General features: G+C 40.5%; 1 protein-coding gene across 1 annotated transcript in view; it reads left to right on the top strand.

The window, feature by feature from the left end:
- The window catches only part of TTN (titin), a 271,518-nt gene that overhangs the window by 201,286 nt on the left and 50,116 nt on the right, over window positions 1-20,116 (top strand). The window contains 33 exon segments of the mRNA XM_027590660.2: window positions 69-219; window positions 309-590; window positions 1,804-2,106; window positions 2,620-2,922; window positions 3,023-3,304; window positions 3,404-3,703; window positions 3,797-4,099; window positions 4,191-4,499; window positions 4,615-4,896; window positions 5,013-5,312; window positions 5,395-5,688; window positions 5,794-8,760; window positions 9,102-9,422; window positions 9,523-9,807; window positions 9,902-10,201; window positions 10,514-10,816; window positions 11,072-11,347; window positions 11,450-11,749; window positions 11,842-12,144; window positions 12,312-12,611; window positions 13,285-13,572; window positions 13,935-14,231; window positions 14,324-14,626; window positions 14,725-15,030; window positions 15,897-16,184; window positions 16,277-16,567; window positions 16,658-16,945; window positions 17,113-17,700; window positions 17,792-17,896; window positions 18,342-18,539; window positions 18,641-18,937; window positions 19,027-19,614; window positions 19,706-20,008. Of these exon segments, the coding sequence (XP_027446461.2) occupies window positions 69-219; window positions 309-590; window positions 1,804-2,106; window positions 2,620-2,922; window positions 3,023-3,304; window positions 3,404-3,703; window positions 3,797-4,099; window positions 4,191-4,499; window positions 4,615-4,896; window positions 5,013-5,312; window positions 5,395-5,688; window positions 5,794-8,760; window positions 9,102-9,422; window positions 9,523-9,807; window positions 9,902-10,201; window positions 10,514-10,816; window positions 11,072-11,347; window positions 11,450-11,749; window positions 11,842-12,144; window positions 12,312-12,611; window positions 13,285-13,572; window positions 13,935-14,231; window positions 14,324-14,626; window positions 14,725-15,030; window positions 15,897-16,184; window positions 16,277-16,567; window positions 16,658-16,945; window positions 17,113-17,700; window positions 17,792-17,896; window positions 18,342-18,539; window positions 18,641-18,937; window positions 19,027-19,614; window positions 19,706-20,008 (12,604 nt within the window).

Raw genomic sequence — 20,116 nt, 5'->3', positions numbered from 1 at the left:
GGTTATACTTTAGAAAGCCATTAAAACAAGAAGCTACAAAGAACTGAATGCATGTGATCCTTCCCTAGGGTAAAGATAAAGAAGTGAGAGGAACAAAGCTTGTTGTGACAGGGTTAAAAGAAGGAGCTTTCTACAAATTCAGAGTTAGAGCAGTCAACATTGCTGGCATTGGAGAACCTGGAGAAGTCACAGATGTCATTGAAATGAAGGACAGAATTGGTAATTATTCACTCTTCTGTTATTTTATCCATATTTGTGCTTTGGATTGGGAATGAAAACCACATTTGTAATTTTCAATTGTGTTCCAGTGTCACCTGACCTTCAGCTAGATGCCAGCGTCAGAGACAGAATTGTGGTCCATGCTGGAGGGGTGATCCGGATCATCGCGTATGTGTCTGGAAAACCTCCTCCAACTGTCACCTGGAACATGAATGAAAGAGCATTACCTCAAGAAGCTACCATTGAGACCACAGCCATTAGCTCCTCCATGGTCATCAAGAATTGCCAGAGGAGCCACCAAGGTGTCTATTCTCTTCTTGCCAAAAATGCAGGGGGAGAAAGAAAGAAGACCATTATTGTTGATGTACTAGGTAAATACCTTTAATTTGTCCATGCAGCTTTTAAAAATAACATTTTTACTTCATCTACAGCAAAGCTATGTTATAATAAAACTGTTACAAATATTTTGGAAAATAACAGAACATAATAAAAAAAAAAGAAAAATCACCCACAATCCCACTGACCGCATTTAAATATCTTTCCTCTTTGTCTTGTACATATTTTATATTGTTGTACTCCTATAGTTTTGTATATTGCCTTTTTACATAACACACCACCATTAGCACTTACTATGTTTTATATAGTTTTCATAAAAGCAACGTTCCTGCAAATGTACATGAATATCTAATAATTTACTAAGGTTGATCAATTTCACATCATGGCAGTGTATCCTTCTTTGCTAATTATAATAAAGCAAAAATCTCTGTGAAGGGTTTCAGTATTCTAATTGAAAAGCATCATATTTGATTATCAATATTACATTTCTAGTCACTGAATATAGAGGTGAAGTCCTCCCACTCAGATTTCTCTCTCAAGCAAACTCCAAACAATGAGTTTTTATGTGAAAAATAACTGGTTCTCTATTGAACATAATTAATGTTATGTAAATGTGTTATGTTTTCATTAATGAAAATGGCATGAAGAAAAAGATCTCATTGACCAATAGTCCTACAAGCTTTTAGGTTAGTTTCAAGCTCCTAAACACCTGTTATTTTATCTTGAGAACCAGTACCCTTTCAAGGTTGAATTCCAACCGTCTCAAAGGTCCTTCTGAGATTTGGGAACTCCTGTGCTACTTACTGATTTACTAGTCACCTAGAAAAAGCTCTCCCTCCCTTTCCTCTCTGGAGAGTAAACTAGATACGGAAAGTAGCCATGCCACCCCTTCTCCTGTCTCCTTCTGTGCCTTCTCTTTCCAGCACCTCCCTCCTATCTTACAAATTACCAAAAAAAAAAAAAGTATAAATATACATATATAAATACCCATATGTTATACATACACACACAGGCACACATTACTCTTCCTTTAGCTTCTACTAAAACACTGGCAACCAGTAATTACTATAAACGTACTTCATTTAAAAATATGGTTGAATATAAATACCGTGGGGAAGCAAAAATCAATAAACACAAAATCTTATTTGTAACATTTTCGTCTCCTTTTTAAAAACAGAGGGTAACAAATATTGAGCCCTACTGTTAACTGAAAACAAACAACTAGAAATTATTTCCTCTTATTTCCAGACGTGCCAGGTCCTGTTGGAATACCATTCCAGGCTCACAACCTAACCAATGACTCCTGCAAACTGACATGGTTTTCTCCAGATGATGATGGAGGCTCTCCAATCACCAATTATGTCATTGAGAAGCGTGAATCTGACCGCAAAGCATGGACCCCAGTGACATATACAGTTACCCGGCAAAATGCTACTGTCCAAGGTCTCATTCAAGGAAAAGCCTACTTTTTCCGAATTGCAGCCGAAAACAGTGTTGGCATAGGCCCATTTACTGAGACACCAACTGCACTTGTCATCAGAGATCCAATAAGTAAGCACAACTTAAAACAATTTCATCCTAAATCAGATCTTCACTCATTTAGTAAAAGAGGATGGTGACAAAATATGTGTTTAGGCTCCAAACATTTCATTCCTTTGACAAGCATTCAGCAGACAAATGCTGAATCTGATGTTGGTAGGGTTTGAATGCGATTGTGAAAGACATTTTGGGAATATAGATTCTTCAAATCCTTCCATTTATACTACACTATTTTTTTTTTAATTTCGCACTTAATGTCATGAATATGAAGTATTTACCTAGCTCTGGAGAACTTTCTTAAATGATTTGGCCTCAACAAACCTCTTTTTCCTCATTTATGAGAGGAAATTACACTGGATTGTGTCCGTTTTAACTCTAATAGTTCTATGGTGAGAGCCTTCTATTACTTATCAAAGCAAATAATTTAATGTTTACATGCAGTCCTCCAAAAGTATCATTTACTATGATTTACTACATTTTTAACATGACATTTTTTTTCACTGTAATTCTGTATTTCACTTGCAGCTGTACCAGAGCGTCCTGAAGACCTGGAAGTCAAAGAAGTTACTAAAGATTCTGTTACTCTGACTTGGAATCCTCCTAAGTATGATGGTGGATCAGAAATTATTAACTATGTCCTAGAAAGCCGACTCATTGGAACTGAGAAGTTCCACAAGGTTACAAAGGACAACTTGCTTAGCAGAAAATACACTGTTAAAGGCTTAAAAGAAGGTGATACCTATGAGTACCGTGTCAGTGCTGTGAATATTGTTGGACAAGGCAAACCATCATTTTGTACCAAGCCAATCACTTGCAAGGATGACCTGGGTATGTGTCTAAAGCAATTCATACTTTGAAAACTTTTACACTCACAGATTTGCCATAAGACATGAGTAAAACTGACTTGCCTTTATAATTAAAATTTCAGCTCCTCCAACACTTGACCTCGACTTCAGAGATAGGCTCACAGTTCGGGTTGGTGAAGCTTTTGCCCTCACTGGCCGTTACTCAGGCAAACCAAAGCCTAAAATTACTTGGTTCAAAGATGAAGCTGATGTGCTAGAAGATGATCGCACTCACATAAAGACCACTCCAACAACACTTGCTCTAGAGAAGATCAAGGCCAAACGTTCAGATACTGGCAAATACTCTGTGGTTGTGGAGAACAGTACAGGTTCTAGGAAAGGTTTCTGTCAAGTCAATGTTGTTGGTAAGTATCATTTAGCAAGAAGAAGAGATATTCTGTTCTTTCCAAAGCAGAAGGGGAAATAACATTTTGGGCTGTGATTTTTTTTTTTTTTTTCTGCAGACCGTCCTGGACCACCAGTAGGACCGGTTATTTTTGAGGAGGTGACCAAAGATTACATGGTTATCTCTTGGAAGCCACCTTTAGATGACGGAGGCAGTGAAATTACCAATTACATTATTGAGAAGAAGGAAGTGGGCAAAGACATTTGGATGCCTGTGACATCTGCAAGTGCTAAAACCACATGCAAAGTTTCTAAACTTCTTGAAGGAAAAGATTATATTTTCCGGATATATGCTGAAAACGTGTATGGAATAAGTGATCCTCTGGTGTCTGATTCAATGAAAGCCAAAGATCGTTTCAGTATGCATTACATTTCTTTTTAGTGATTCAATGTTGAATATTGTTAATAGGAAAAATTACATTTCTAATACACTCTGCTAATGTTTGTTGTAGGGGTTCCTGATGCACCTGAGCAGCCAATTGTTACAGAAGTTACCAAAGACTCTGCATTAGTAACCTGGAACAAGCCAAATGATGGAGGAAAGCCCATCACAAACTACATCCTGGAAAAGAGGGAAACTATGTCTAAACGATGGGCTAGAGTTACCAAAGAGCCCATCCATCCGTACACTAAATTCAGGGTTCCTGATCTTCTAGAAGGGTGTCAGTATGAATTCCGGGTTGCTGCAGAAAACGAAATTGGAATTGGAGACCCAAGCCCACCATCCAAACCAGTCTTTGCTAAAGATCCAATTGGTATGGTATTAAAGCGTTCATTTGGTTTTCACATTATCCGACTTTGTTTTCGGCTATGTTCCAACTCTTTTTTTTTTCTTTTATTACATAGCTAAACCAAGTCCACCTGTTAATCCTGAAGCAATTGATACAACATGCAATTCAGTTGATCTAACCTGGCAGCCACCACGTCATGATGGCGGGAGCAAGATTCTGGGTTATATCGTTGAGTACCAGAAAGTTGGAGATGAAGAGTGGAAGAGAGCTAATCACACTCCTGAGTCATGTCCTGAAACTAAATATAAAGTTACCGGTCTTCGGGATGGTCAAACCTATAAGTTCAGAGTAATGGCAGTCAACGAAGCTGGTGAATCAGATCCAGCTTATGTTCCCGAGCCGGTGCTGGTAAAAGACAGACTTGGTGAGTAAAATCTTCTCAGCTATAATAGCAGAGAAGATAGGTGTCTCATTGTATATGCTTCCTTGTAAAATACATGAACAAATCAAATCTGAAAGTACTATTTGCTTTATTCCAGAACCCCCTGAGTTGATTCTTGATGCCAACATGGCAAGAGAACAACACATAAAAGTTGGTGATACTCTAAGACTTAGTGCCGTCATCAAAGGAGTGCCATTCCCAAAAGTAACTTGGAAAAAAGGAGACAGAGAGGCTCCGACTAAAGCAAGAATTGATGTTACTCCGGTTGGTAGCAAACTTGAAATTCCTAATGCTGCCCATGAAGATGGTGGAATTTATTCTTTAACAGTGGAGAATCCAGCTGGTTCAAAAACAGTCTCAGTAAAAGTCCTCGTATTAGGTGCGAATCTTCTTACATATTTAATGTAATAACATATTGAAAAATAAATTTTGATACATTTTGAGCTGTTACTGGGTTAAATCACTTATTATAACTTCATTATTTAACAATTTCAGATAAGCCGGGGCCACCCAGAGATCTGGAAGTCAGTGAAATTAGGAAAGATTCTTGTTACCTTACTTGGAAGGAACCACTGGATGATGGTGGTTCTGTTATTACAAATTATGTGGTTGAAAGGAGAGATGTTGCCAGCGCCCAGTGGTCACCTCTTTCAGCTACATCCAAGAAAAAGAGTCACATGGCTAAACACCTTACTGAAGGCAATCAGTACCTCTTCCGGGTAGCTGCTGAGAACCAGTATGGACGAGGTCCTTTTGTTGAAACACCTAAACCCATCAAGGCTCTGGATCCTCTACGTAAGTTGCTTTCTCTGGATACAAAGGTTTTCTCTGCCTTTGAGAATATTATTCATTCATCATAACTTCTTCTTTTGAAAAGATCCCCCAGGGCCACCCAAAAACTTACACCATGTAGATGTCGACAAGACTGAAGTCTCCCTTGTTTGGAATAAGCCTGATCGTGATGGTGGCTCTCCAATCACTGGGTATTTGGTGGAGTATCAAGAAGAGGGCACTGAAGACTGGATTAAGTTCAAGACTGTGACAAACTTAGAGTGTGTTGTTACCGGACTACAACAAGGGAAGACCTATAGATTTCGTGTAAAAGCTGAAAATATTGTGGGTCTTAGTCTCCCTGACACAACTATCCCAATAGAATGTCAAGAAAAACTAGGTAAATTTTGGACTGGCATTATTATTTTCTTTCTTTTTAAAATTCATCTTGTGACTATTCATACTGTGAAAATCAACATCTAATTTTCTCATGTTCACTTTCCAGTGCCTCCATCCGTGGAGCTAGATGTGAAATTAATTGAAGGCCTTGTGGTAAAAGCTGGAACTACAGTCAGGTTCCCTGCCATCATAAGAGGTGTACCCATTCCCACTGCCAAGTGGACAACCGATGGGAGTGAGATCAAAACAGATGAACACTACACGGTTGAAACTGACAGCTTCTCATCAGTACTTACCATTAAGAACTGCTTAAGGAGAGACACTGGGGAATACCAAATCACAGTTTCCAATGCAGCTGGCACCAAAACACTAGCTGTACATCTTACTGTTCTTGATGTTCCTGGTCCGCCAACAGGTCCTATTAATATTCTGGACGTTACCCCTGACTATATGACTATCTCATGGCAGCCACCTAAGGATGATGGAGGAAGCCCTGTGATAAATTATATTGTTGAGAAACAAGATACAAGGAAAGGCACATGGGGTGTTGTCTCATCAGGAAGCAGTAAAACAAAGCTGAAAATCCCACATCTGCAAAAAGGCTGTGAATATATTTTCCGAGTCAGAGCAGAGAATAAGATGGGTGTTGGTCCTCCCCTTGACTCTGTACCTACTGTTGCTAAACATAAGTTTAGTCCTCCATCTCCTCCTGGTAAACCAGTGGTTACTGACATTACTGAAAATGCTGCAACTGTGTCTTGGACTCTGCCAAAATCTGATGGTGGCAGTCCAATAACTGGTTACTATGTGGAACGTCGAGAAATAACTGGCAAATGGGTGAGAGTCAACAAAACCCCCATAGCTGACCTGAAGTTTAGAGTGACTGGACTATATGAGGGAAATACATATGAGTTTAGGGTTTTTGCTGAAAATCTTGCAGGACTAAGCAATCCATCACCAAGTTCTGACCCAATAAAAGCTTGCCGGCCCATCAAACCACCTGGACCACCTATTAATCCTAAACTGAAAGACAAGACCAAAGAAACAGCTGACTTGGTGTGGACAAAGCCTCTCAGCGATGGTGGTAGCCCCATTCTAGGCTACGTAGTGGAATGTCAGAAACCTGGTACAACACAGTGGAATAGGATTAATAAAGATGAACTCATTAGGCAGTGTGCCTTTAGGGTACCTGGACTAATTGAAGGAAATGAGTACAGATTCCGTATAAAGGCAGCTAATATTGTGGGAGAGGGAGAGCCAAGAGAACTAGCAGAATCTGTGATTGCAAAAGACATCCTTCATCCTCCAGAAGTAGAACTTGATGTTACTTGTCGTGATGTTATTACCGTTAGAGTGGGCCAAACTATCCGCATTCTTGCTCGAGTCAGAGGCAGACCTGATCCAGACATAACTTGGTCCAAGGAAGGCAAAGTATTGGTCCGAGAAAAGCGGGTTGACATAATTCATGATCTACCTCGTGTTGAGTTACAAATTAAAGAAGCTGTTAGAACTGATCATGGCAAGTATATTATCTCAGCTAAGAATACCAGTGGGCATGCCCAAGGTTCTGCCATTGTTAATGTTCTTGACAGACCTGGGCCTTGCCAGAATTTAAGGGTTAGCAATGTAACCAAAGAGAACTGTACAATTTCTTGGGAAAACCCACTAGATAATGGTGGCTCAGAAATAACAAATTTCATAGTGGAGTATCGCAAACCAAACCAGAAAGGCTGGTCAATTGTTGCTTCAGATGCCACTAAGCGATTAATTAAGGCCAACCTCTTAGCCAACAATGAATACTATTTCCGAGTTTGTGCAGAGAATAAAGTAGGTGTTGGTCCAACCGTTGAAACAAAAACTCCAATTCTGGCTATTAACCCTATTGATAGACCAGGTGAGCCCGAAAACCTTCACATTGCAGATAAAGGAAAGACATTTGTCTATCTCAAGTGGCGGCGGCCTGATTATGATGGTGGTAGCCCAAATCTGTCCTATCACGTTGAGAGGAGGCTGAAGGGCTCTGATGAATGGGAAAGAGTACATAAAGGAAGCATTAAAGAAACCCAATACATGGTTGACAGATGTGTTGAAAACCAGATTTATGAGTTCAGAGTGCAAACAAAGAATGAAGGGGGGGAAAGTGACTGGGTGAAGACAGAGGAAGTTGTTGTGAAGGAAGACTTACAGAAACCAGTACTTGATCTGAAATTAAGTGGTGTGCTAACGGTTAAAGCAGGGGACACCATTAGACTTGAGGCAGGTGTTAGAGGCAAACCATTCCCAGAAGTTTTATGGACCAAGGACAAAGATGCTACAGACTTAACAAGATCACCAAGGGTCAAGATTGATACCAGTGCTGATTCATCCAAATTTTCTCTTTCTAAAGCAAAGCGAAGTGATGGCGGTAAATATGTAATTACAGCAACTAACACGGCTGGGAGTTTTGTGGCCTATGCCACTGTCAATGTTTTAGATAAGCCTGGTCCTGTAAGAAATCTGAAAATTGTTGATGTGTCCAGTGATCGCTGTACTATTCGCTGGGATCCACCAGAGGATGACGGTGGCTGTGAAATCCAAAATTATATTCTAGAAAAATGTGAGAGTAAGCGAATGGTTTGGTCTACCTATTCTGCTAATGTCTTAACACCTGGTGCTACAGTAACACGTCTCATAGAAGGAAATGAATATATTTTCAGAGTCCGTGCAGAAAATAAAATAGGCACAGGGCCTCCAACAGAAAGTAAACCAGTCATTGCAAAAACCAAATATGACAGACCTGGTCGCCCGGATCCCCCAGAAGTCACCAAAGTAAGCAAAGAAGAGATGACTGTGGTGTGGAATCCACCCGAATATGATGGTGGAAAATCTATCACAGGATACTTTTTGGAGAAAAAGGAGAAACATTCAGTACGATGGGTCCCTGTTAACAAGAGTGCAATCCCCGAAAGACGTCTCAAAGTACAGAACCTCCTCCCAGGACATGAATATCAGTTCCGTGTCAAGGCAGAAAATGAAATTGGAATTGGAGAACCAAGCTTGCCCTCAAGGCCAGTGGTGGCAAAAGACCCCATAGGTATGATGTTCTTGCTTTTTCTGATATCACACCAATTCTTAATCTCAAGCACAGAGGTATTAGACAAATAAGTCCATGCCATCAAAACCAGTATTTTTTACTGGTTCAGTATTTAGCCAGTATTTTTCCAAATAGATCTTTTACCAAATCACCTAAAATGGACAAACAACAGTAGATTCTAAATTTATGAAGGAAAATAAGGACTCAGTGATTGAGACGATGAATGTCCTATCTTTGATTAACTGAGAATGGACTGCTTTATAAAATAAACTACACATTGGAATATCACCAGGAGGAGTTAATGACAGGTAAATTCATCCTTATATATTTATTATTTTCAGAACCACCTGGTCCACCAACCAATCTCAAAGTGGTCGACACAACCAAAAGTTCCATAACTCTTGGATGGGGAAAACCAGTGTACGATGGTGGCGCGCCAATAATTGGATATGTTGTGGAAATGAGACCAAAACGAGAAGATGCATCACCTGATGAAGGCTGGAAACGGTGCAATGCTGCAGCACAGCTTGTTCGCATGGAGTTCACTGTTACCAGCTTGGATGAAAACCAGGAATATGAGTTCAGGGTGTGTGCTCAAAACCAAGCTGGCATTGGGCGCCCTGCAGAACTAAAGGATGCTATTAAGCCTAAAGAAATCCTAGGTGAGACCCTTTTTTTCCCTAGGATTCATTCACTCCACACTTCTCGCATGATTTCCCCACATCCTGAAGAGTCAACTAATGGTTTTCATGTCATTTGCAGAACCTCCAGAGATTGATTTGGATGCCAGTATGAGAAAACTTGTCACAGTGAGGGCGGGATGCCCTATCCGACTATTTGCCATAGTGAGAGGAAGACCAGCTCCTAAAGTCACTTGGCGAAGAGTGGGTATTGACAACGTGGTCAGAAAAGGACAAGTCGATCTGGTTGACACTATGGCCTTCCTTGTCATCCCCAATTCCACCCGCGACGACTCGGGAAAATATTCCTTGACACTTGTGAACCCAGCAGGAGAAAAGGCCGTGTTTGTGAATGTCAGAGTATTAGGTGTGTTGCTAACAAGCTCCTTCTTCCCCTTCAGAAACACGTCAGTTAAGAAGGCTGAGGAGACATATATATCTGGTTTTGTGGTTCTTTACAGATACTCCCGGACCTGTGACTGATTTAAAAGTTTCAGATGTCACTAAAACGTCATGCCACATTTCCTGGGCCCCTCCTGAGAATGACGGTGGGAGCCAAGTGACACATTATATTGTGGAGAAGCGTGAGACAGAGAGAAAGACGTGGTCAACAGTTACCCCGGAAGTCAAGAAAACGAGCTTCCAAGTCACCAACCTCGTCCCTGGGAACGAGTACTTCTTCAGAGTCACTGCTGTCAATGAATATGGCCCTGGCGTGCCAGCTGACGTCCCCAAACCAGTGCTTGCATCAGATCCTCTGAGTAAGCACTGTCCTTTTTCCTCCTTTTAACTCCAGCCTCCTACCTGAGCAAGGACAAGATACTGAAACATGTTCATCTGCCACACCAAAAGGGCTTTAATTTGTAGAAACCCAAACAGTCCAAATAAATCTCTAACTCACTCACTGAAGAGTGTTTTAATCTGCCCCATCTTGTACTTTTCACGGTCAACATACTGAGCTCCAGTTTCCAGATGCTTCTAAGCAAGTGGCATACTCCAACATTTAGGTAGAGTAACAAAGGGATTGGATTAGTGTACCTGGACAGTTTTTCTAAATCACATTTTTCTTCTAGGCGAGCCAGATCCCCCAAGGAAACTAGAAGTTACTGAAATGACCAAAAACAGTGCTGCATTAGCCTGGCTGCCTCCTCTGCGTGACGGAGGTGCTAAAATCAATGGCTACATCATTAGTTACAGAGAAGAGGAGCAGCCTGCAGATCGCTGGACAGAGTACTCGGTGGTTAAAGATCTCAGCCTTGTCGTCACTGGCCTAAAGGAAGGAAAGAAGTATAAATTTAGAGTAGCAGCCAGAAATGCTGTTGGAGTCAGTTTGCCAAGGGAAGCTGAAGGAGTGTATGAAGCCAAAGAACAGCTGTGTAAGTGGTCACTGTCTCCTTTTATCACGTGATAAAAGTTCATTAGAATTTTCTTCTCACATACAGACTGGACTCTCATATTTTCTATTTGGTTCAATCTTATTCTTTTTTTAAAATATTGGCTGTAATGCAAACATGAACTTGAAGCCATTAATGGGTTGCCACCCACAGTTTGAAAAACACCAGTAGAGTTCCCCACCAGAGGAGATCCATCCTCCCCACAAATGTAATGAATTTTCATCTTCATACTTTTAGTGCCTCCAAAGATCCTTATGCCAGAGCAAATTACTATTAAAGCTGGGAAGAAACTCCGAGTTGAAGCCCATGTGTATGGAAAGCCTCATCCAGTCTGTAAATGGAAGAAAGGAGAAGATGACGTTGTCACTTCCAGCCACCTGGCAGTGCATAAAGCAGACGCCTCTTCAATCCTGATCATAAAAGATGTTACTAGGAAAGACAGTGGGTACTACAGCCTCACCGCGGAGAACAGTTCTGGGACAGACACTCAGAAAGTCAAAATTATCGTCATGGGTAGGTTAAGCATTAGAAAAATGGCTATCTAAATATGAAGATCAGAAACATTTTTTCCTATCAAATCCCTGTTCTTATATTTCTTTCTCTTGGTTTATGCAGATGCTCCTGGGCCCCCTCAGCCTCCGTTTGACATTTCTGACATAGATGCTGATGCTTGCTCCCTGTCATGGCACATCCCTCTGGAGGATGGAGGCAGTAACATCACCAATTACATAGTGGAGAAATGTGATGTGAGCCGAGGTGACTGGGTGACAGCACTCGCCTCAGTGACAAAAACTTCCTGCAGAGTTGGAAAACTGATCCCAGGCCAGGAGTATATCTTCCGGGTCCGTGCTGAAAATCGATTTGGCATTTCAGAGCCTCTCACATCTCCAAAGATGCTGGCTAAGTTCCCATTTGGTAGGTTTCTATCAGGGAGAAAAAAAAATTGTTTTCTTTCCAGTCTGTTACTTAAGAAAAAAACCTGACGTTTCCCTTGTCTTCCTCTCCAGGTGTTCCAAGTGAACCGAAGAATGCACGGGTCACTAAAGTCAACAAAGACTGCATATTTGTGGCATGGGACAGACCAGACAGTGATGGAGGGAGTCCCATTACTGGTTATCTGATTGAACGCAAGGAAAGAAACAGTTTGCTCTGGGTGAAAGCTAATGATACTCCTGTCCGGTCAACTGAATATCCTTGTGCTGGCCTTGTAGAAGGTCTTGAGTATTCATTCAGAATCTACGCACTAAACAAAGCTGGATCCAGCCCACCCAGCAAACCAACAGAATACGTAACCGCAAGAATGCCAGTTGGTGAGTAATTTTTGTTAATATTACGGCAGCATATTTAAATCTCAGGGTCTCTGAGGATTTTTACTTCTATTCAGAGAGATTCTCAATATTTCTGGGTGATGATGTGAAATATGGAAGTTTATAACTTCTGTTAAGATAAATGCTGAGAATACCCCTTTTGGTTTCAGATCCTCCTGGAAAGCCTGAAGTTATTGATGTTTCCAAGAGTACTGTATCCCTCATCTGGGCTCGTCCAAAACATGATGGAGGCAGCAAAATTATTGGCTACTTCGTAGAAGCTTGCAAACTTCCTGGTGATAAGTGGGTACGGTGCAATACCTCACCTCACCAGATTCCCCAGGAAGAGTACACAGTCACTGGCTTGGAAGAGAATGCTCAGTATCAATTTAGAGCAATTGCCAAGACTGCAGTAAACATTAGCCAGCCCTCTGAACCTTCTGATCCAGTGACCATCCAGGCAGAAAATGGTAAGATTCCACCTTTGCCTATAATACTCAACAGAAAATACTCATGATGTATATTTCTCCTAATTAAAAACAAAATATATATCACGGGGGGAAAAACAAGTAAAATGATAAGTATTTTGCATACAGATAACTAAAAATTATGATAATGGAAAATCTTAATAACATGTTAAACTAAAAAAAGATACAAAACTGTGAGGACCATGTAATATCAACCATACAAAGGCACAGAGACATGACAAGGAAATGCACCGAATGATAATAGTGAAAATTTAAGGATGTTGGAATTATGGAAGATAATTTACTTTTTTCTTTATACTTTCAGCATTATCAAACTCCTATATTAAACCTATATTCTTTTTTAAGATTTATTTAGAGAGAGGAAAGCGTGCAAGCAGGGGGGAGGGGCAGAGAGAGAAAGAGAATCTCAAGCAGACATGGAGCCTGATGCAGCGCTTGATCTCATGACCCCAAGATCACAACCTGAGCCGAAATCAAGAGTCAGATGCCTAACCTACTAAGCCACCCAGGCACCCCTAAACCTATATTCTTTTATAATAAATGTTACTTGTAAAAATCCCATCTCGAAAGAGACCGAGCCTATGCATTTCCTACTTTTATTAACAAGAATGATATAGCTTTGCTTACATTAAATCCTGATCTTATTTCTTCCCAGTTCCTCCCAGGATAGAACTGAGTGTGGCTATGAAATCTTTGCTTACTGTGAAAGCTGGAACTAATGTTTGCCTGGATGCTACTGTTTTTGGTAAACCAATGCCAACCGTCTCTTGGAAGAAGGAGGGCACACTACTGAAACCAGCAGAAGGCATAAAGATGGCCATGAAGCGGAACCTATGCACCCTGGAGCTGTTCAGCGTGAACCGAAAGGACTCGGGCGACTATACCATTACTGCTGAAAATTCAAGTGGTTCCAAATCAGCCACCATTAAGCTTAAAGTGTTAGGTAACTATAGTGCTTATTTAGAATCTCATATTTTACTTCGGTTGATGTGAGGTAATAGAATTTACAAAATCATATGTGAGAAAAGATACATAATGATGTATCGTTTGTAATCAGAGAATTATTCTCATCACAGGGTAATGGGATTTTTAGGCTGAAAAGAGCATTAGAAGTCATATATTCCAGTTACATATTTTACATATAAGGAAATTAAGATTCTGAAAAATTATGTACTTTCCAAGGTCCTACAGGAAGTTAATGACAACATATAAAGACTGCGGTCAGGTCTCCAGACCTGCAGTCTACTCATTCCCCATTTCACATGTGTTAGTGGAAGACTTCACTTTTCTTTCTTATTCTTTCAGATAAACCGGGTCCTCCAGCATCTGTTAAAATCAACAAAATGTATGCAGATCGTGCAATGCTTTCTTGGGAACCTCCTCTTGAAGATGGAGGCTCAGAAATCACCAACTATGTTATTGACAAACGTGAAACAAGCAGACCCAACTGGGCACAAGTCTCGGCTACCGTGCCCATCACCAGCTGCAGTGTGGAGAAACTCATAGAGGGCCATGAATATCAGTTCCGAATTTGTGCTGAGAATAAATATGGTGTGGGCGATCCAATCTTCACTGAACCAGCAATTGCTAAAAACCCATATGGTAGGAATGAACATTTTCCTTGAGTTTTTCATTTGACTTTTTAAAGTTTACCTTTTAGACTGGCATATTAACTTTTCAATCAATCTCTGCAGACCCACCCGGGCGCTGTGATCCTCCTGTTATTAGCAACATAACCAAAGATCATATGACGGTAAGCTGGAAACCACCAGCAGATGATGGCGGCTCACCCATCACTGGCTATTTGGTTGAAAAGCGAGAAACCCAGGCAGTTAACTGGACTAAAGTCAACAGAAAACCTGTTATAGAAAGAACAATAAAAGCAACAGGTCTCCAAGAAGGCACTGAATATGAGTTCCGAGTTACAGCTATAAATAAGGCTGGACCTGGGAAACCCAGTGATGCATCCAAAGCTGCTTATGCCCGGGACCCTCTGTGTAAGTTTTCATGAAAGAGTCCCATATCTCATGTTATAAGCAACCCTGAACAACCAGGAATGAGATTTTAATGAAATTTTTCTGTTATTTATCCTCAGATCCTCCTGGCCCACCAGCTTTTCCTAAAGTATACGATACGACCCGTAGCTCTGTGAGTCTATCTTGGGGCAAGCCAGCCTATGACGGTGGTAGCCCTATCATTGGCTACCTTGTTGAAGCAAAACGAGCTGACTCTGATAACTGGGTGAGGTGCAATTTACCAGAGAAGCTACAGAAAACCCGCTTCGAGGTTACTGGCCTAATGGAAGACACAGAATATCAGTTCCGCGTGTATGCTGTTAATAAGATTGGATACAGCGACCCCAGTGATGTGCCAGACAAACACCGTCCCAAGGACATCTTAAGTAAGTATTACCAGGAGAAATAGAGTTTTTCTCATCAGGCATATTATAAAAGGCAGTATAGAACTCCCTTATGTAGATTTGTTTATTTATGAGCATTAGATTTGGTAGCTCCAGGAGTACATTGTAATGGAGACTGGGTTGGTACTTTATGATATCCTACACAGACCAAATGGAATGTAAGCTGATCTGTGGCTTTGAAAAGCTTTTCATACTTACATGAGAATTCATGTCTTCAAAAGAAGAATATGGAACATAGGAATTTTATTCTGAAAATAGGTTTTTTTTTTAACTAAGTAATGAGCTATTTGTCATTCTAATGGGCTTTTTTTTTCATCTTCTAATCCATCCTTCTTCATAAGTATGTAATTATAGGCTGTGCCTCCTAATTTTCCTTCTCACCAGTTTTCTATTTGCTTCTTTCCCATAACCATTTCTCCCTTTATTTTGAATTACTTGGTGTAATACTTCACCCCCTATATATTTTTCTTCCCATGATGAAATAAAGAGAGCCAGATTATACATCAGAGAGCTTCACTGAACACAGAAAAGAAAAACAAGAATGGAAGAGAGCCAAGAATCAATTATCTATGTTTAAGAGAGAGTTTGAGAGTATGGGAGGTTCGTGAGAGGAGAAGGAGAGAAGTTACAGATCCTTCGGGGAAAACTTGGGTTTAGCCTACAGGATATTAGAATATAGAAAGATCAACAATCACTACAGAGTGCTGAAATAGTTGACAAAAGTTTTGAGGATCATACTAAGAATTTTTTAAAGACCTAGAAATCAGTTCTGAAAAAGAAACTAATTTAAGAGTGGTAAGGTTAGTCCTTGGAAATATATTTGACCATTAAATTATTATTTTAAACAGTCCCACCTGAGGGAGAGCTCGATGCTGATTTGAGGAAAACACTCATATTACGTGCTGGAGTTACAATGAGATTGTATGTACCAGTAAAAGGCCGTCCACCTCCAAAGATAACCTGGTCTAAACCAAACGTCAATCTAAGAGAAAGGATTGGACTTGACATAAAATCAACGGACTTTGACACTTTCTTGCGCTGTGAAAATGTGAACAAATATGATGCAGGAAAATATATCTTGACTCTGGAGAACAGCTGCGGTAAAAAGGAATATACCATTGTAGTGAAAGTGCTTGGTAAGTCTATTTGAAGAAAACAATCCTATGTTAAAAATGTAGTTTATGTATTTTTTACATATTCATTTCTTATTTGTCCATGATATGTCCAGATACTCCCGGGCCACCTGTCAATGTCACTGTTAAGGAAATATCCAAAGATTCTGCTTATATTACCTGGGACCCTCCCATTATTGATGGCGGAAGTCCCATCATAAACTATGTGGTGGAAAAACGTGACGCAGAGAGGAAGTCCTGGTCTACGGTGACGACTGAGTGCTCAAAAACAAGCTTCCGAGTGTCTAACTTGGAGGAGGGAAAATCCTACTTCTTCAGGGTGTTTGCTGAAAATGAGTATGGCATCGGCGATCCTGGTGAAACACGAGATGCTGTCAAAGCTTCCGGTAAGCAAATGAGCTACTACCCCAGCGTTCTGAGTGACCTCTTACCTTGGTTATCTGGGGCTTAGCCCTATCATTTTTCCTTTGCTTTAGAAACCCCTGGACCAGTTGTGGACCTGAAAGTGGTATCTGTAACTAAGTCATCTTGTAGCATAGCCTGGAAAAAGCCTCGCAGTGATGGTGGCAGCCGAATTACTGGATATGTAGTAGATTTCCTGACTGAAGACAATAAGTGGCAACGTGTTACAAAATCATTAAGCTTACAGTATGCCGCAAAAGATTTGACTGAAGGCAAGGAATATACCTTCAGAGTCAGTGCTGAGAATGAAAACGGAGAAGGAACCCCAAGTGAAATCACTGCTGTGGCAAAGGATGATATTGGTAAGCCTTTAGCCACGCATCTTCATTTTCCCTTTATTGCCATCAAAAGTGCATGCTTGAGCCCTACTCACAGGCTTATCTAAAAATCCTTTAAAAATTATTATAATCTGAAAAAATTAATTGCCTGGTCTGAAAAATGACAATAATTTATCTCTGCTGTTTTACAGTGGCTCCTGACCTTGACTTAAAGGACATACCTGATTTGTGCTACTTGGCTAAAGAAAACAGCAACTTCCGTCTTAAGATCCCCATAAAAGGCAAGCCAGCTCCATCAGTATCCTGGAAGAAAGAGGAAGATCCTCTACCAACTGACACAAGAGTCAGTGTTGAGTCAACTGCAGTTAACACAACTCTTGTGGTACATGATTGCCAAAAATCTGATGCTGGAAAATATACAATCACACTTAAGAACGTTGCCGGCACCAAAGAAGGAACTCTTTCTATAAAAGTTGTTGGCAAGCCTGGCATCCCCACGGGACCAATCAAATTTGATGAAGTCACAGCAGAAGCCATGACCTTAAAGTGGGGTCCTCCAAAGGATGACGGAGGTTCTGAAATCACCAACTATATCCTAGAGAAGAGAGATTCTGTAAACAACAAGTGGGTGATCTGTGCCTCAGCTGTCCAGAAAACCACCTTTAGAGTAACCAGACTTCATGAGGGCATGGAATACACCTTCAGGGTCAGTGCTGAAAATAAATATGGTGTAGGAGAAGGCCTGAAATCAGAGCCAATTGTTGCTAAACATCCATTTGGTGAGTGTCTCAGAGTCAGAAAACACAAAGCAAAACATGTTTTTGAGAAAAGTTCCCTATTATAACTCTTGCATCATCTACTTTTTCCTAGATGTGCCTGATGCTCCCCCACCTCCCAATATCGTGGATGTCAGACATGATTCGGTATCTCTAACTTGGACTGACCCCAGGAAAACTGGTGGCTCTCCAATTACAGGTATTTCATTTGCTCTTCTCCTACAGCTTTTACGTTAATGTTTCTTCCAAATCGTCCTCCCTGAAAAACAAGCTGAATGTATGCTCCTTATTTATAGCACTACCTGCACATACAGTAATGGTTTTTTTCCTTTCAGTACATTAAGCATTAGTTAAGCTAATACTTGATTTCAGTGAAAATCTCCTAATAGTTAAAAAGGCTTTCGTAGTGATATCTCTTTTACTAAGTTAGAATTTTTCAACAGAAGGTGCAACAAATACACATATCCCAAGAGGGGAAAAAAAAGTGCCTAGGAAATAAAAGTATAGCTATTAGCAAGAATGACTATTTATTCCATATTATGTCCACATATAAACCATTTGGGCAAAAACATGTACTTAAAAACCAGATTGGCATTTGTATTTTCTACCTGAATTGACAAATTCACTGGGTCTTTTTTTTGTAGGGTATCATATCGAGTTCAAGGAAAGAAACAGCCTTTTGTGGAAGAGAGCTAACAAGACTCCTATTAGGATGAAAGACTTCAAAGTGACAGGATTGACTGAAGGTCTTGAGTACGAATTCCGAGTCATGGCAATCAATTTAGCAGGAGTAGGCAAGCCAAGCCTGCCATCAGAGCCAGTTGTGGCACTTGATCCAATTGGTAAGTCGTTGTACAAAGAAAAGCCCAGGTATGTTTTCTGCGTGGGGAAAAAAAAAAAAAAAAAACATTGCTATTTGACTGGCTTTTTTGCTTTGTTTTAGATCCTCCTGGCAAACCTGAGGTTATTAATGTAACAAGGAATTCAGTGACCCTCATTTGGACTGAACCCAAATATGATGGTGGTCATAAGTTGACTGGATATATAGTGGAGAAGCGGGATCTACCCTCTAAATCTTGGACGAAAGCCAACCATGTTAATGTCCCAGATTGTGCCTTTACTGTAACTGACCTTGTTGAAGGTGGAAAATATGAATTCAGAGTTAGAGCGAAGAATACAGCAGGTGCTATCAGTGCTCCATCAGAAAGTACAGGAACCATTATTTGCCAGGATGAATATGGTAGGTCTATTTTACTTTTTCATGCCCATAAAAAAAAAAGCAAATTAAGCCTCCTTCCTTTGCCGATTAATTTTTTTTTTTCTTTGCAGAGGCACCAACCATTGTCCTTGATCCCACAATAAAAGATGGGCTGACAATTAAAGCAGGAGATACCATTGTTTTGAGTGCCATTAGCATTCTTGGCAAGCCCCTTCCAAAGTCGAGTTGGTCTAGGGCAGGAAAAGACATGAGACCATCAGATATTGTTCAGATATCTTCGACCCCAACATCTTCCATGCTTACTGTCAAGTATGCCACTAGAAAAGATGCTGGTGAATATACCATTACTGCTACCAATACTTTTGGCACAAAGGAGGAACATGTGAAGGTAACAGTCCTCGATGTACCTGGTCCCCCAGGTCCCATTGAAATCAGTAATGTTTCTGCTGAAAAAGCAACACTCACATGGACACCTCCATTGGAGGATGGCGGCTCACCAATTAAGTCCTATGTTCTTGAAAAGAGAGAAACCAGTCGACTTTTATGGACAGTGGTTGCTGAAGATATTCAGTCTTGCAGGCATGTGGCCACCAAACTTATCCAAGGAAATGAGTACCTCTTCCGGGTCTCAGCTGTAAACCAGTTTGGGAAAGGAGAACCTGTACAGTCTGAACCTGTCAAAATGGTGGACAGATTTGGTATGTAGAGCATCTAAGGGAACTGACATGTTAACATTTGCAGCAGAGTTTGTGAAAGCATGGATTTCTCATAAGTTTGTTTCTTTTTCAGGTCCCCCTGGCCCTCCTGGAAAACCAGAAGTATCAAATGTCACTAAAAACACTGCCACCGTCAGTTGGAAAAGACCAGCTGATGATGGTGGTAGTGAAATCACAGGATATCATATTGAAAGGAGAGAAAAGAAAAGCCTGCGATGGGTGAGAGCAACAAAGACTCCAGTTTCAGATCTCAGATGCAAAGTAACAGGATTGCAAGAAGGAAACACCTACGAATTTCGTGTCAGTGCAGAAAACAAAGCTGGAATTGGTCCACCTAGTGATGCTTCAAATCCTGTTCTGATGAAAGATGTAGCATGTTAGTATTTTTTTCAACACCACTCATTTGGGAGTGCCAGTATTTCAGAGAAGTTATCTAAAAGCCAAACTCCTAACATATGCTTTTGTGTCTTTGCTTCTGTTTCAG

Source organism: Zalophus californianus, chromosome 3 (assembly GCF_009762305.2).
Source record: "Zalophus californianus isolate mZalCal1 chromosome 3, mZalCal1.pri.v2, whole genome shotgun sequence".
NCBI classification, from domain to species: Eukaryota; Metazoa; Chordata; class Mammalia; order Carnivora; family Otariidae; genus Zalophus; species Zalophus californianus.
Note: the sequence above shows the minus strand (reverse complement) of the source record. Positions and strands in the feature narration are given on the sequence as shown.